Source organism: Pleurodeles waltl, chromosome 10, assembly GCF_031143425.1.
Source record: "Pleurodeles waltl isolate 20211129_DDA chromosome 10, aPleWal1.hap1.20221129, whole genome shotgun sequence".
Taxonomy (NCBI): Eukaryota; Metazoa; Chordata; class Amphibia; order Caudata; family Salamandridae; genus Pleurodeles; species Pleurodeles waltl.
Window position 1 is genome coordinate 1,027,796,715 of NC_090449.1, and position 14,295 is coordinate 1,027,811,009.

The window sequence follows — 14,295 nt, forward strand, 5'->3', positions numbered from 1 at the left end:
GACCCACTGAATATCATTAGTTTTAGTGAAGTGGGACGTAGCAGAGTAAGTTTCCCTACTATTTTAATGATGGGGGAAGCTGTGACGGTGGCAATGCCTTTGAGTTTTGCCAGGGTTTCCTCAGTGGTCCTTGATCATGTACATACCTGTAAATGTATAACTGCACACAATATATTATGGGATAAACAGTATTTTGTACTAAGATCTCAGTAAGCAGATACATCTAATGAATCTTAAATTAGCTTAGTTTAATTTACTAGAAATTAATCTACCTCCTTCACCCATTTATGGAGAAGAACTGCAATCAGAAATGTCTCAAAATTAAATACCCTTAACTAGAAATGTAAACAAAATGTGTATATATATATTTTTTTTGTTTTTTTAAAAGAAAGTTACATTTTAAACTGCACTTGATTGTATTCCTACACATAACATACAAGGGAAGACTCACATTTGTCACTACGTCTAAAATGTGGACATACATTTTTTTTTTTTTTAAACTATCTTGGGTTATAGACAAACCTTTAACACTAAAAGGACACCCCAGCACCCACAACAAATTGAAAAAAAAAAAGCATGACATCTATGACTTCTGGAAGAAGCTATCACACAGACTTGAGACAAACATTTTTAAAGTTGTTACACAAAAGGTGGTTCGAGAAATATTACTATATCACTACTTAGACACTTAAAACATTCAGTCCATAGCTCTGTCAGAGTGCAGAGCATTAAAATTATCTACCTGAGCTTTAAAGATAATACAATCATTAGGAAACGGTCTACGACCATGCAGAGACACAAAGCTTTTAGAACCATTTGTGGTTGAACATTGAAGTTGTTCATCAATCTGGCTAGCTTGGTAACCCGTAAGTAAATCATTAACAGGCCCAAAGCAAATGATCATCTTTCACTACTATGGTTTTCATTTTGGCTCAATAAAGATGCAGCAAATCAGTTTTTTTTTCATTAAAACCCCATATGCAATGTGAGGGGACGACCATCACTTTTTCCAACCAAAGGTATAGCTTGTGAACCTGCAAATACCAAAATACCATTGTAGTGAGATACTATTTGCCTACCACATTTTTTTTTTTTTTTTTTTACAGCTATGGATGTAGCAGAGGGTACCGGGCTGTAAAGGGAGAGCGATCATTTGCTTGGGCCAGGAAGTGGAAAAATATCTTCCCTTCGAAAATTTGGTATTTTTTTGCATAATAAAGAACCTATACCATTACACTCATTTTCTATGTGGAATTTTTTGCGCATGCAACAAACTTTTTCTCTTGTAGAGAGCAGACCTATAGGTCTTAAAACAACACAAATACAATTAAAACAAAACCACCCCAAATGTTTATCAACAGTAGTTCTCCATAATACTGAAAAAGGTGTGTTTAAAAGTTGCATAATGTGAAGTGGTGCAAAAGGAGGTTATAGAGAATGTACTAGGTTAATCTGCCTGAATAATAATTCAGTCAATGGCACCACCGTAAGAACCAAAGTGGAGTTTAACAGAAGTACCAACATCTGGCATTGTTCAATAATATTAAAATTAAAAGCTAACATTTTGCCAGGCACAGTACATTTTAAATGCAATGGGGATTCATATCTTTTCCAAGAGACTGTTATTGAATTGAGGTAGACAGTTAATGGAAAAAGAGGTAGAGTTTCAGGTTTATGTTTGCATTTGTGTAAAGTGTTTTTCTTTTTAAATCACAGTGACATGGAATAGTCGACTCAAAGGGGGAAACATACTAAAGAGAACAATTTCCATATTTGATAAACGAAATTACCAGTGTGTTTTTATACAGTTCCAAACTGTTTTCTTAAATACTATCATGTTTTGGCACTATACGGATTAACTAAACTTTGGCACATATTTCCTTTTTTTTTTTTTTAACAACTAATGAACACGTCAAAAAAACAGAGGGGGAGATTTAATTGGATCAAACCCTACAAAAATCTTAACAAATAAATATTTTTTTGGCTTAACCACAGCTTTGCATGCAGAGTGTATTTCGGCTCTCTCAGAAGAGCCTTGCTCCCATTCTATGAGGTCGAATTCCTTAGGCACTATATCCTCTTTTTGAAATGTTCCTAAGGGTTCCCAAGTAAGTTAGACTTATACGGGATATCGAATGTACTTGCTCCCTAAAATTGCTATATTAGAAGAAAATAAAAAAAAGTATCCGCTTTAAACTAATAGGCGCTCAGCCACTGGCACACACATTCAATGGAACTTCTCGACACATTAATAGCTTTCATTACTAGCTACTGTGTTGGCAAAGCATTCATTTTACAGCTTTCAAGTCAGACACAGCTGAACTATACTATCAATTTGTGGAGAATACTTCCCAACAGCCAGGAGACAATTAAGTGTGCAAACACTACAGCTTTGAACGAGGAACATATTCATGGTATTTAAAGATGAACTGCAGTGCCCTGAATTTTGTAGGCAAATTATAACTTTTTCCGTCATCTTTATGGCCGACATGAAGAATGACTTTCCAAATCGAGCCTCTTCCCTAAAATATTTTTTTTTAATGTATTGAGAAGTACATCTAATCATAATTACTTCGACTTTAAGTGATTAACAATATTCTATGATCTTTTCCAGATATGGTTCTTCATTCCACCTACAACATGGTATTTGAGACAAGGTATGGTTTATCTTAAAAGTACAAATTTCCTGGTCTTCTGTCTTCTCTTCTTTTGCTGGACCACTGACAAGTTTTCATTTTTAATTATGAAAACTGACCATAGATTTCAGAGCTGTTTTTTATTTTATTCTGAAATTTGCATCTATCTACTGTAATGCGGTCTGAGGTAATCTACTTCACATCTGTACATTTTTTAGTAGGTCAGTAGACATACAGATACAATTGCTTCATAATCCAATTGCAAATATTAAACAGACCTCAAAAGTTACAACCAATACTGGTTTCTACCCCTTTCTGCACAAGAATGCTTTTAGGTTTCCTTTTTGTATCAAACTTTCTCCATAATCATGAGCTAAAATTATGTTTTAATTGGAAGAAGAGTGCTTTGCGTTGCCTAGCAGGATAAATGGTATAGGGAAAAATATCATGAGTGCCATGCATGACCGCAAACAGCACGCAGAGAAAAGTGTTGGTTGATTATTCTGCGCATCTGTTAGTCCCGCACTGGGAGCAGGAAATCCTACACGTATTATTTTACCAAATAATCGCCATAGAAGGTATGATTCCCACAATTAACTGAACCTGCAACTTGTGCTTGAATCAAGACAGGTGCAGGTAACATTCATAGGACTTTCAACCAGACCTATGATGCTAACCGGACAAGGCTAAAAAAAAAAAAAAAAAAAAAAAAAAACAACACACACAATAAGGCTTGGCCAGATATTTAGATAACTTGGTACAGCCAGGCAAATAATATTTACGCAGGTCTGTGATATAATGTGTTACCTTGTCTATATTATCATCTCTGGTCATTGCAGGAGTAGAACACTATCTAGTTCAAAATATTTACACATTTTATAAACTGTGCAACTAAAATGTACAGCATCAAGCATGAAACCGCCCAAGCACTTTAATGTCTTTGGTACCTTTGCATGCATGTTGTAAACCTGAGTTTTTCCAACTTCCAAACATCTGACATGAGGCCGCCATTGAAGAGACTATTTGGAGCATTCACACCAGGATTGCTTTAACTAAAAAAGAAAAATAGGGAACAAAAATCATCCTACCTCGTCATAATGGCGGATTCAAGTCAGTACAGACTTTCTTGCAGGTTTGAGAGGATATTTTTCATAAGTGTTCATCTGGGTAAATGGCGCTCAAACATACGCACATGAATTACCAGATGGCATTGAGAGGAGGGCTAAGCATGACGTACATGCACAAAGACTATGGTCACAATGCACCTACTATCTAATGTACTGGCATGTTTCTGAGAGACTTTTGGAGGACTCGTCTTTAGAGTACATTACACTTCCAGTCTTTTACAAAGATATGCATTGCGCCTACAGCCAGTTTGTTCTCTCAAACAAATGGCCTAGGAGAAAACACAATCTAACTTTCCAGTGCCAGAAGCAAGCCGTGCACGTTGGGCACTTTGCTGGTCTAGCCCCAAGATTGACGTTCACATTAACAAGCAGATACATTCTTGTTTATTAGGTTTTTTTCATCTGCATGTGCCTTTTCAGAGTATGGAACAATAAGAAATACCCTACGATTTAAAATTAAGACTTCATAACATCGGAGCAGTTTACTGCAAATGGCTGTTTGAAGCATTCTGGAATATTTTGATTGTATAACAATGGTCCACCAACAAGCAGCTTTCCCAGTTAAGGATCTACATCATTCAAAACACATGCAACATAATGTGCCATCACTGGATACATCCCTGACTTTAAAAACCTGTCCAAATTGTGCTTTTTTTTTATAAAGGAAAAACAATCTTTTTGTTGTGATGCATGTAACATAACTCGTCTTTTTGTCAAAAACGGCTTTTTAAAACTCAATACTATTTTGCAAAATGTACCCTATGCACAAATCAGATGGAAATGAAATACCAAGCAAAGACTAAGTGGGTAAAGAAATGCTTCTCTCTCTCCAACAAATTTCTTTAAAAAACATTAACAGATTTGTGCATGTTCTATATAAGCTTCACTCTGAAGTATGGACTTTAAAAAATAAAAAAAAACACCATCCACACTCCAACAATCCACTCCATCTATTTGAACAGTTGTTTCTCACAAGCTATGTGATCCCAAACCACTTCCAGGGCGCGGGGATCAATGTCAGACTTCTAAGAAGCAGACACTTGTAAAACAGGAAGAAGCTGAGGTAAGTGAGAGAACACTGAAGTCATTCTCTTCTGCAGCAGCATTAAAAAATTTTTTTAAAAAAAAATCATCAACAAGAAACATTCTTACAAACAATGCCACGTCTAGTTTTTTAAAGTTTATCTTGTCACCTCTATATTCTTTTTAGTCCAGAGTTTAAGAAATAAACCTCTTGATGTGAGAAGACACATTTATGCAACCTCCCCTCCCAAAACCTGGGAGGCTTGGGTAAAATATTGACTGCACATTTTGTTAGAAGAAACAGTCCCAAAAATAAAAAGGAAAATGAGGTAGATAGAACGGACTTCACAGGCTCATTCCCTGCAGAAATATAGTACATTTGTTTGCAAAAACATGTACGATGAGGTAGGTCTTAAGCAGTGTTGTATTTCTGTTTAGCATCCCTGAGACAGTTTCATCTTCACAACCTGTTAGAAGGCAAGAATTCTGTTGTTTCCAAAGTCCACCACGACAATCATGCCATCTGGAGTAACTGCTATTCCAGAAGGACGGTCCATTTGCCCAAAGCCACTTCCTTGTGTACCAAACTTGCAGGAAAAGCTGCCATTGGATTCGAATATTTGCACCCGGTGGTTTCTAGAGTCTGCCACAATGATGCGTCCCTCCTGGTCCACTGCCACACCCTGCGGGCGCAAGAATTGTCCATTGCTTGTGCCTTCTGAGCCCAGGAACCGTGCAGATTGGCAGTCTGGGTGGATGACCAGCAGGCGGTGGTTGTTGAAATCAGTCACAACCAGATGCCCCTCGTGGTTGAACGCCACCCCTCTGGGAGAATCAAAGTGCTTCCACAAGGCCCCTTCAAAACCATACTTGTTCAGAAACACACCATCAGGACCAAACAACTGGATACGATGGTTCCTTGTGTCAGACACCAGGATTTTGCCTTCTACGTTGACTGCCACATCCCAGGGGTAATTGAACTGCCCGTTTTTGGTGCCCTTCTCCCCAAACTTTAAAATAAACTGTCCATCGAATGTGAAGATCTGTATGCGATGATTGTCCTTATCTGCAACAACAATTCTCCGAGAGCTGTCACAGGCTACTCCAGCGGGTCGATCAAACTGCCCTGGTCTGGATCCTAATGTTCCAAACTTGTGATGGAAGGTGCCACACGGCTTGAACACCTGAACACGGTTATTACTACGGTCAGCAACAATGATGTAGCCTTCCTTGTCTACACAGACTCCCCAAGGGCGGCACAACTTGCCTTCATTATCTCCTTCGCCACCAAATGAGAGTGCAGGCAGACCAATGCCAACATAACTGCGGCCCGACTTCACACTAACTTTAAATGGGCTATTTTCGATGTGCTGGTTACACACCATGACAGAGAGGAGATGTTCACCTTCCAGCTGCGGCCGGTAGCTCACCAAATAGGTTCCATTTTTCTGATCACTGACGTCAGCACCAAAAAAGCTCCCATCAGGGCCCACCAGCAGCACTGTGATCATGTCACCACCAGAAAGACGTGTCTCCCCATCGTGATCATAGCCAATTACAGTAAATGAAGCCACCTTGCCTTGCAATGCTCGTTTGAGACCTTCACCAGTAGCTTTTGTAAGAGGAGCAAAAGCTCCACTGCTGACCATACCAATTGACTTAATTGCTAGATACAAAGCTTGGTCAGGTGGAGTAAACATGATCCTGTCATCTTCCTGGGGCTGCAGGATGCCTCTCACGTTCTTTAACTCCTGCACTTGGGCCAGCATACGATCTCTGGCTAGCAGAATGTCCATGCTGCGCCCTTCCTCCAAGACCTGCTGTACTGCACTTATTGTGTTATCTAGCTTGCTTAGATTTTGTCGTAGTTTTTCCACTTGCAGATAGAGGGACTTGGCTTTCACCTGACGAATTTTTTCCACCTATGTGAAAAAAGAACAACATGTTAAAATTTTTTACCAGTGTTGTTAAAGTTCAGTAGAATCAAATATATACATGGCAACTAAATTTTGTTTGCAACACTTCAGAGTGTTTCTAAGCAAATATATAGCAAATGCCCGGTCACCAACTAAACATTCCCTCTCTATACCTCTGGCGGTTCTTAAAGACAAATTAGAAGTCTGAATCAGTATAGATTTGGTGCGGAAAAGGTTCTGCTCTATCAAAACAGGCCAGATTCATTACACCTTGTTAAGTCCGGCCCACTCAATTTGCTGTTAATGTAGCAAGATACAAACGTTTTTAAGCATAGAACATTTTTCCAATCAATGCTGTTTTTGAACTTCCAAAACTGCAGACATTCCTGGCTACAGAGTCTTTGTATTTACTGCTGTTACTTCCTATCAGCAGTTTTTCCTGTTACCCCACGAGAACCCTTTCCCTTAGAATAGTTATTTCCCCAAGCGTAGTTCTTAACCTTTTGACTTGTGTGGATCACTGAATCATTACTGGAATCCAGTCCTTCCCCCTCTTCTCGAGTCATTAATGGATGCCAGGGATGCAGGTTTAAGCAATTTCTAGGATTTGAACCTCAACAATACACAAAATTACAGAAATAATTATACACAAAACTACACAAATAACGAAATATTCTATTTAATTCACAAATAGACAATTCCAGTTTTTCTAAATTAGCTTTTTTTAATAAAAAAACCCTGGGGGCACGTGAAAGCTCCTCAAGGGGGCCGCGACTGCTTGGAAAATTAAATAATATGAACAGATTAGGTCCCCAGACTCCATTATTGATGAAGTGGGGGTCCACAGAAATCAGAAGGTTGGGAACCACTGTGCTAGACTCTAGCGTACCACTGTCTTTTTTCCACTTCTAACACGTGCTCTCGATGTTGATGATCCCATATATACTCTGCTCACCTAAATCAAGCAGAAGATATTCAATTCGTTTTTAGCCTCCAGTTTCGAATTTCTTAACATTTACAGAACGTTTTAAAATTGAATGTTACATTTTACTTCTTTATTTATATACACACTTTATTATTTAGATAAAATTAACTACATTTTTTAGACAGTAGAGGCTCCGAGGGGTTTGTGGCCCACAGTTTAAGAAGAGCTTTCCAAGATAGTGCCAAGAAGCAACCTACTAGGTTCTGATGACACTTTTAAAAAACAAATCAAACAGACAACCATGGTTCGTAAACACCTGGCACTTGCTGGTCCGATTAACTGCTCATTTGGAGACCGTCAACTATAAAAAATTAACAGTATCTTAATAGTATTTCTTTACTCAAACATTCGGATCAGAAAGATGCCTCAAATGTCTTCCAAATTTCTAAAAGTCCGTTTGTAAGACAGCATACAGGCCACTGACAACAAAGAACATTCAAGGATGCTGTATAGTCCAACACTCTACTCTGAGAAGCTATGGCCTACTCAGGTGATGATGTGGTGGCACATTCAATGAGGTCAAGAGAAGCTACGTGTAGACACAGTTAAGGACAATAGGGCTATCCAGTGGTGTGACCGCCAACTTATAGACAAGCCATTTGGCAACCTCTGTCTAGAGAATTAGCAGACGAGTCTCCAGAAGGTTTGAAGTAAAGTGACATGATTAACACAGCTCTATGACTTATCTGCTTGCACATACATTTCATGGGAAGTATTGACATTTTTAGGGTTCATGGCCACCAGCGATTCCAACAGTTTTTTCAAACTGTAAGGTTGAGGGACTGGTAGGAGATGGACAGGATCCAGTTTTTTTCCTCTTTCTCTTCCACTTGACCTGACACAAGTACACTTGGATTCCTCTTGCAGATTAAATCATGTGATTTGGTGTAAGTTTTTCTTCCGTAACAGACTTGTGGGTCTCCCAACCACCACCCACTTCCCCTCCAATTTCACCCCACACAGATTTGTATGCATCCTTCTCTAGTTTAAGATGTTGATCCTTCATCAAGTGCTGTTAATACTTCAAGGTCAGAATGGGAAGGTGTCCCTGGATCTCACTTGCTCCTGTAGTAAATCCTAGTTTGTTTTAATGGGATCCAGGAGTTAGCTTAGCCTTTGGCTTGCAGACTTGTGGCACCGTCAACTAGTGACTATTAGCCTACTTAGCTTGCTCTGTTCTAGCACATTTATTGAATTAAATCTTTCAAGACGGCTGCCTTGTTTTTAGTGAGGCCAGTGTTTTAGTTTTGTGTTATCAGTGCCACCATGGTAAGGCATTAATATCAAGCAACAAAGATAAACAAACTGTAGGTGTTCACATTAGGTACTTTCACTCTTCACGTTTTCCAGGGAATTGTTTATCTAAACTACCTTCCCAAGCATGCCTTGTTATCTGTTGTTTGGGAACAGACCTACATCAGGGGTCCAAGCAGATCTGCATAAATACTCCTCACTTAAACAGATAGAGGGATTCTGACCAGATGCCATCGCTGCTGCACGCCACCTTGAAGCTAACCCAGTCTTCGAGACCCTACAGAGTCGGAGCTAGAGACCTCATTCCAAGGTAACAAGGGTTGGGGGGGGGGGGGGGGGGGGGAGGTTCTTCTCATGGACATGGCATTGGCAGATTAGGTTTATCATACTTAAGCCTCCTTTAGGTTAGAGGTTAGGTTCACTATGCTAGAGTATTAGGATACATCTCATACTTTATGTCATTACATGTTATTGCAAGATGGTGGGGGTCTTTGTATTAATGACTCTTGTCTTTACCATTCTGTTTCTTGCACTGTTCATTATCCTAATCATTGCAGCCCATGCAACTTATAGCAGATTGCACTTTTGCTAAATAAAACATATTGAAACTTTACTGCATCTTCTTCATTGCCTGTGTTTGATTGAGACATGGTGTTTGTGAGAAAGGGGTAATCTCAGTTTAACCACAACACTCCCTGAGATGCCACATTCTTGAGTCCATGTGTAAAGGCTGCCACAAATCACCTTTTACTGTTTGGGTTTTTGGTGAGGTGCTGTTTGTGAGCCGGGAGGGTTGCAACGACAGTTGTGACTTGTAGGACTGCATAGTCTCCTACAAACATAAGTACTGTCATCCTTAAACCAGCACTCATGCCTAGAGCAAGACTCAAACTATGACACTCCTACTTTTTATAGCCCTACTGAATATTCTGAATGACAACAACTCATTCACTTTGGGGGACTATTTTTATTTTTTTTCCAGTTCAGAGTGCCACCCGTCAACACAGTTTTCAGAAAGGTCATGGCACCTCTTGATAAGGGCTTCTGTTGCAATTTATCCTCACTTTGAAAACTAGCATACCAGTAGTCAACAGCACAATTTACAGTCATTCTTTAATTTTGAAAATGACATTCTAGATCTAAATTCCGACTATTTATAATGTTGGAACAGTTCTCAGCTCATCTTCAGTGGGCTTATCCAACCGTAGAGTAGATACCATGCTTCAAGAAATGGTTGTGCTAGTACAGAACAAGCAAACCTATATAGGGATTTATTTTGGGCTTGATGGCCACATACAGTCATTCTGCAGAATTGTTTATGAATGAGATGCAATCAAGGGCTTTGCATGTTCAGTGGGTCCAGTTCCATGGAGACTTGAAGCCTAAGATTTTCACCATCCTCAGGTGATAACGGACTTGCAATGGTGGACGTGTTCAGAATGCGTCCGGAAGGGCAAGCAGTTTCAATCTCCTTGGCTGGTTTTGAATGTGATTACAAAGAAATACTTTACCACACAGGGCTCTTGGATGATGCTCGCTGCTGTAAGTGTGGACATGATGGTGCTTCCTACCTCCATTTAGCCTGGGAGTGCCCTGTGGGAGAGCACTTCCGGTCAGCTGTCTACACCACTGCCTCCTTCACTGACCACCAGCCCCATAGGTCCCCATTTGTTGCTCTCTTGGAATATGTCAGGAATGTTCCCAACGGAGCCTGGCGCTTGACCACAATGTTATTACTACTGGCCTGGTAACAGGTCGCAATGCAGTGGGGACACCTCCCTGAGCCAGAGTGAGTATTTGGCAGTGCAATATGACTTACTGCCACAAACAGCTAAGAGCATACTGGGAATTACAGCCTGAGTTCCCACCTGGTGGATATTTGCTGCAATAATATGGTGGAGCACATTGCCGGTCCACCTGTGCAGCAAAACATTGCTTCTTGCATTTTAAAAACTCCTTAAGGCTGATTATGTAGCCAGCAAATTACTTGGATCTACATTTCACATGTATCCTTTCAACAGTTCAGAACATGACCCAGAAATATTTAGCTAGTTCAATAACCTAGACCTTTTTGCCACCAGGAAGACAAGCAATCTCACTTTTATTTTTCAAGATTTTCTTCAATGCAAAAAGTCCTTTCTAAAATTCAAACTCAAAAAGCTCCTATAATTCTTGTTGGTCTGAGGACCTCTTATCCACCTACCTCCCAGCTGTCCTCCTTCCCGACCTTTCTATAAGAGATGATCTTTTGACTCTGAACACAGCCCATTCATTTCATGGAAAGGGGGGGAATTGATGTGGTATCTGTAGAGCATGAACCTAGACAAATGGCAGTGGAGTGTTGTGAACTCAAGAATGAATGGAAAGGCAGCTGGGCTCCAAGTGCAGAAGTACACTGTTAGTACATTGTCATGTAGTGTTCTTTAAAGAGGTGTGTATTAAGCTCTTTCCTTGCTAAATTTGAGCAGGGTTACAGTGGTTGTGAAGAATAAAGTGACACTGTACCAGATCCCAGGTGCATAAATGGAGAAGGCCTGTTGCCTTTTTGTAGTTTTTGCCTCTATCATGGTGGTCTCCTGACTGTCGAGAGCAACCGCAGATTATGAGCTCGACAGTCAGATATGCAGGATGTCTCCACCCCCCACCCCCCATTTCTGCGGACAATACAATGTTGTCATATTGTCTGTACAAACTAACTACTTTGTGAGAGATTTGTGTAAGGAATGCTTTGAGTGCTAGGGAGACTGCTAGCAACTCCAAATAGTTGATGTGATAAGTCTGTTGAATGGGATCCCATTTTCCTTGTATTGTACGGTTGTTGAGGTGGGCTCCCTAACCCATCTGTGATGCATCTATTGTGAGAGTGACTGAGGCACAGGGTCCTGAAATGGCCACCTTTTTGAGAGGTTGGTGGGATTCCACCATTTCATAGAGCGGCGAGTCTAGTGGTCCAACAACACTAGATCCTGAAGATGACCATGTGACTGAGACCACTGACGAGACAGGCACTGCTGTAATGGACGCATGGGTAGTCTTGCACGGGGAATGATGGAAATGCAGGCAGCCATCAACCCAATAGTTGCATCACTAGTTTTACTGTGCAAGTATGATCCTCCTGCAATTGAGGGAGATTTTGAAAAGCCTGAATCCTTGCTAGATTTGGATATGCCATTGCTGAAAGAGTATTGAGAATATAAGATAAGTCTGTATTTGTGACGGTTGGAGGTGGGGTTTGCGATGATTTATTGTAAATCCCAAATTGTGTAGAAGATTTACTGTGTTGAGTATGCTTCTACCATTTTTGGATTATATTGGCTTTTATGAGCCAATCATCCAAGTATGGGAAGACATGAATGTGTTGCCTTCTAAAAATGCAGCTACTACAACTAAGCGTTTTGTGAATACCCTTGGAGCTGCTTTTATTCTGAATGGTAGTCTTGAGGTTCTTCCTTAAGATGGTGAGCGATGGGCTTTGTTTGTGGAGCAGGGAGAGGTTATTCCAGCTCTTTGCTGTGATGTAGGTGAAAGATCGTCCTCTGGAGATGTTTTACAAATGTGAGGGATGGTGGCAAGGGTCAGCGGAGGAATCTGGCAGGGGTGCGGATGGAGACGTGGTGGTTGAGGTAGGCCGGTCCTACGTTGTGTACAGCCTTGTGTGACCTGCGCTGTGTATGGTCTTGTATGTGTGGGTAAGTGGCTTGAAGGTGATTGGTTATCGATCAGGAGCCAGTGGAGGGTCCTCAGGTGTTGTATTAGAGGGAGATCCTGTAGAGGCGTATGCTTTGGCTCTCCCTATATTATTTGTGTCCCTATAAGATCCTCGAAAGGAACCTCTGTTGTAGAAAAGTGTTGCTTACTTTTGTTGCAAGGTAGAAGGTTCGGTGGTTGATGTTTTAAAACCGCCCCTAAATTGTGGCTTACGAAAACTACCCCTGCTGAGTGTAGTTAACAAGGCACACATAGTTTTAGCTGTGTCACAGTCCTTTTTAAATTTTTCTATAGTGGTATCTACCTCTGGGCCAAATAAATGTTCTTTGTTAAAAGTTCAATACTGCTTGTTGTATCTCTGGTTTAAATCCTGAACACCTTAATCACGCATCCCTTCTCATAAGAACGCTAGTATTCACACCACGTGCCTCTGTCAGCAGCATCAATGGCACATGTGATGGAATTATTGGAGATGGCTTGTCGTTCTGTCCTCTTTTTTGATACTCCCTTGTAAGATGTTGCAACAGCTCCTCCATCTCATACCAGTGGTTCCCATTATACTCACCAGGAATGCTTTGCGAATTTGCAATTCTCCAATGATTTGTAGCTCCAGCAACTACTTTTTTGCCTGCTGCATCCAGTTTTTTGCTCCCATCTGGAGGAGGAGCATCCCCTGTGGACTGACTGTTAGCCCTCTTTCATGCTGCACTTACCACTATAGAGTCTGGTGGTAGTTGCGTTTTTATGAAAGTTGGATCGGAGGGTGCAGCTTTATATTTCTTGTCTACCCTTGGTGTGATTATTCTTGCCCTAACAGGTTCTTTAAATAGGTCATTAGCATATCTGAGCGTGCCTGGCAGCATGGGTAGGAATTGAGAATGTGTTTTGGTTAGTGTGTCAAAGAGAAAGTCATCTTTGATTGGCTCTGTATGCATTTGCACATTATGATAAGCGGCTCTTCTTGCAATAACTTGGTTGTATGCAGTCGTATCGTCAGTGGGAGAAGGCCTTGCTAGATAAAGGTTAGGAAGAATGGGATCTGGATTGTATAGATCTCATGGATCCACATCTAGTGGAACATCACTTAGCTCACCCATGATGAGGTGATAATGAAGCTTGTAGAGAAACCTGTGGGTGAATAAAGGATGTAGATTGTGGTGGTGGTGTAGAGGGAAGTGCAGGAGAATGAGGTGGTGAAGGCAGAGGTTGTTCTGGAGCAGTGTTTTTTTCTTTGGAAACTTTTTTAGGGGGAAGCACAGTGTCCAATGTTTCTTGGATTGCAAGTCACCTTTTGATTGGAATTAGAGGAGAAGCCATGATTCTTCCTGTTTCTTTTTGTAAGTGAATTTTGCGCTCTCTAGTGTCCATCACTTCGAGGATAGGCTCAACAGAAGAGGTCTCCTCAAAGGAAACTGTAGAATCTTTGCCCACTACAATTTTCGGCTCTACACTCTGAGACCGAATCCTTTTTTTGAACCGAAAATGTGGCTCTGAAGTAGATGGCAATAATTTCTTCGGCTCTGAATGGTTGTTTCCAATTTTCGACTCGATCCCGAAACAGATTGGGATGCAGATGCCTGTTTGGTCGGTGCCAAAGGCATTTTGGTCCTTGTTAATTTCGGTGCCAAACCGGAGGGTGGGGCACC

At 40.7% G+C, this 14,295-nt stretch overlaps 1 protein-coding gene across 1 annotated transcript in view; it reads right to left on the minus strand.

Moving 5' to 3' along the window:
* Positions 1-1,070: 1,070 nt before the first annotated feature.
* The window catches only part of TRIM71 (tripartite motif containing 71), a 213,965-nt gene continuing 200,740 nt past the window's right edge, over positions 1,071-14,295 (minus strand). Inside the window, exon 4 of the mRNA XM_069211982.1 lies at positions 1,071-6,708. Within this exon, the coding sequence (XP_069068083.1) occupies positions 5,257-6,708 (1,452 nt within the window). The 3' untranslated portion in view covers positions 1,071-5,256. The remainder of the gene's footprint in view (positions 6,709-14,295) is intronic.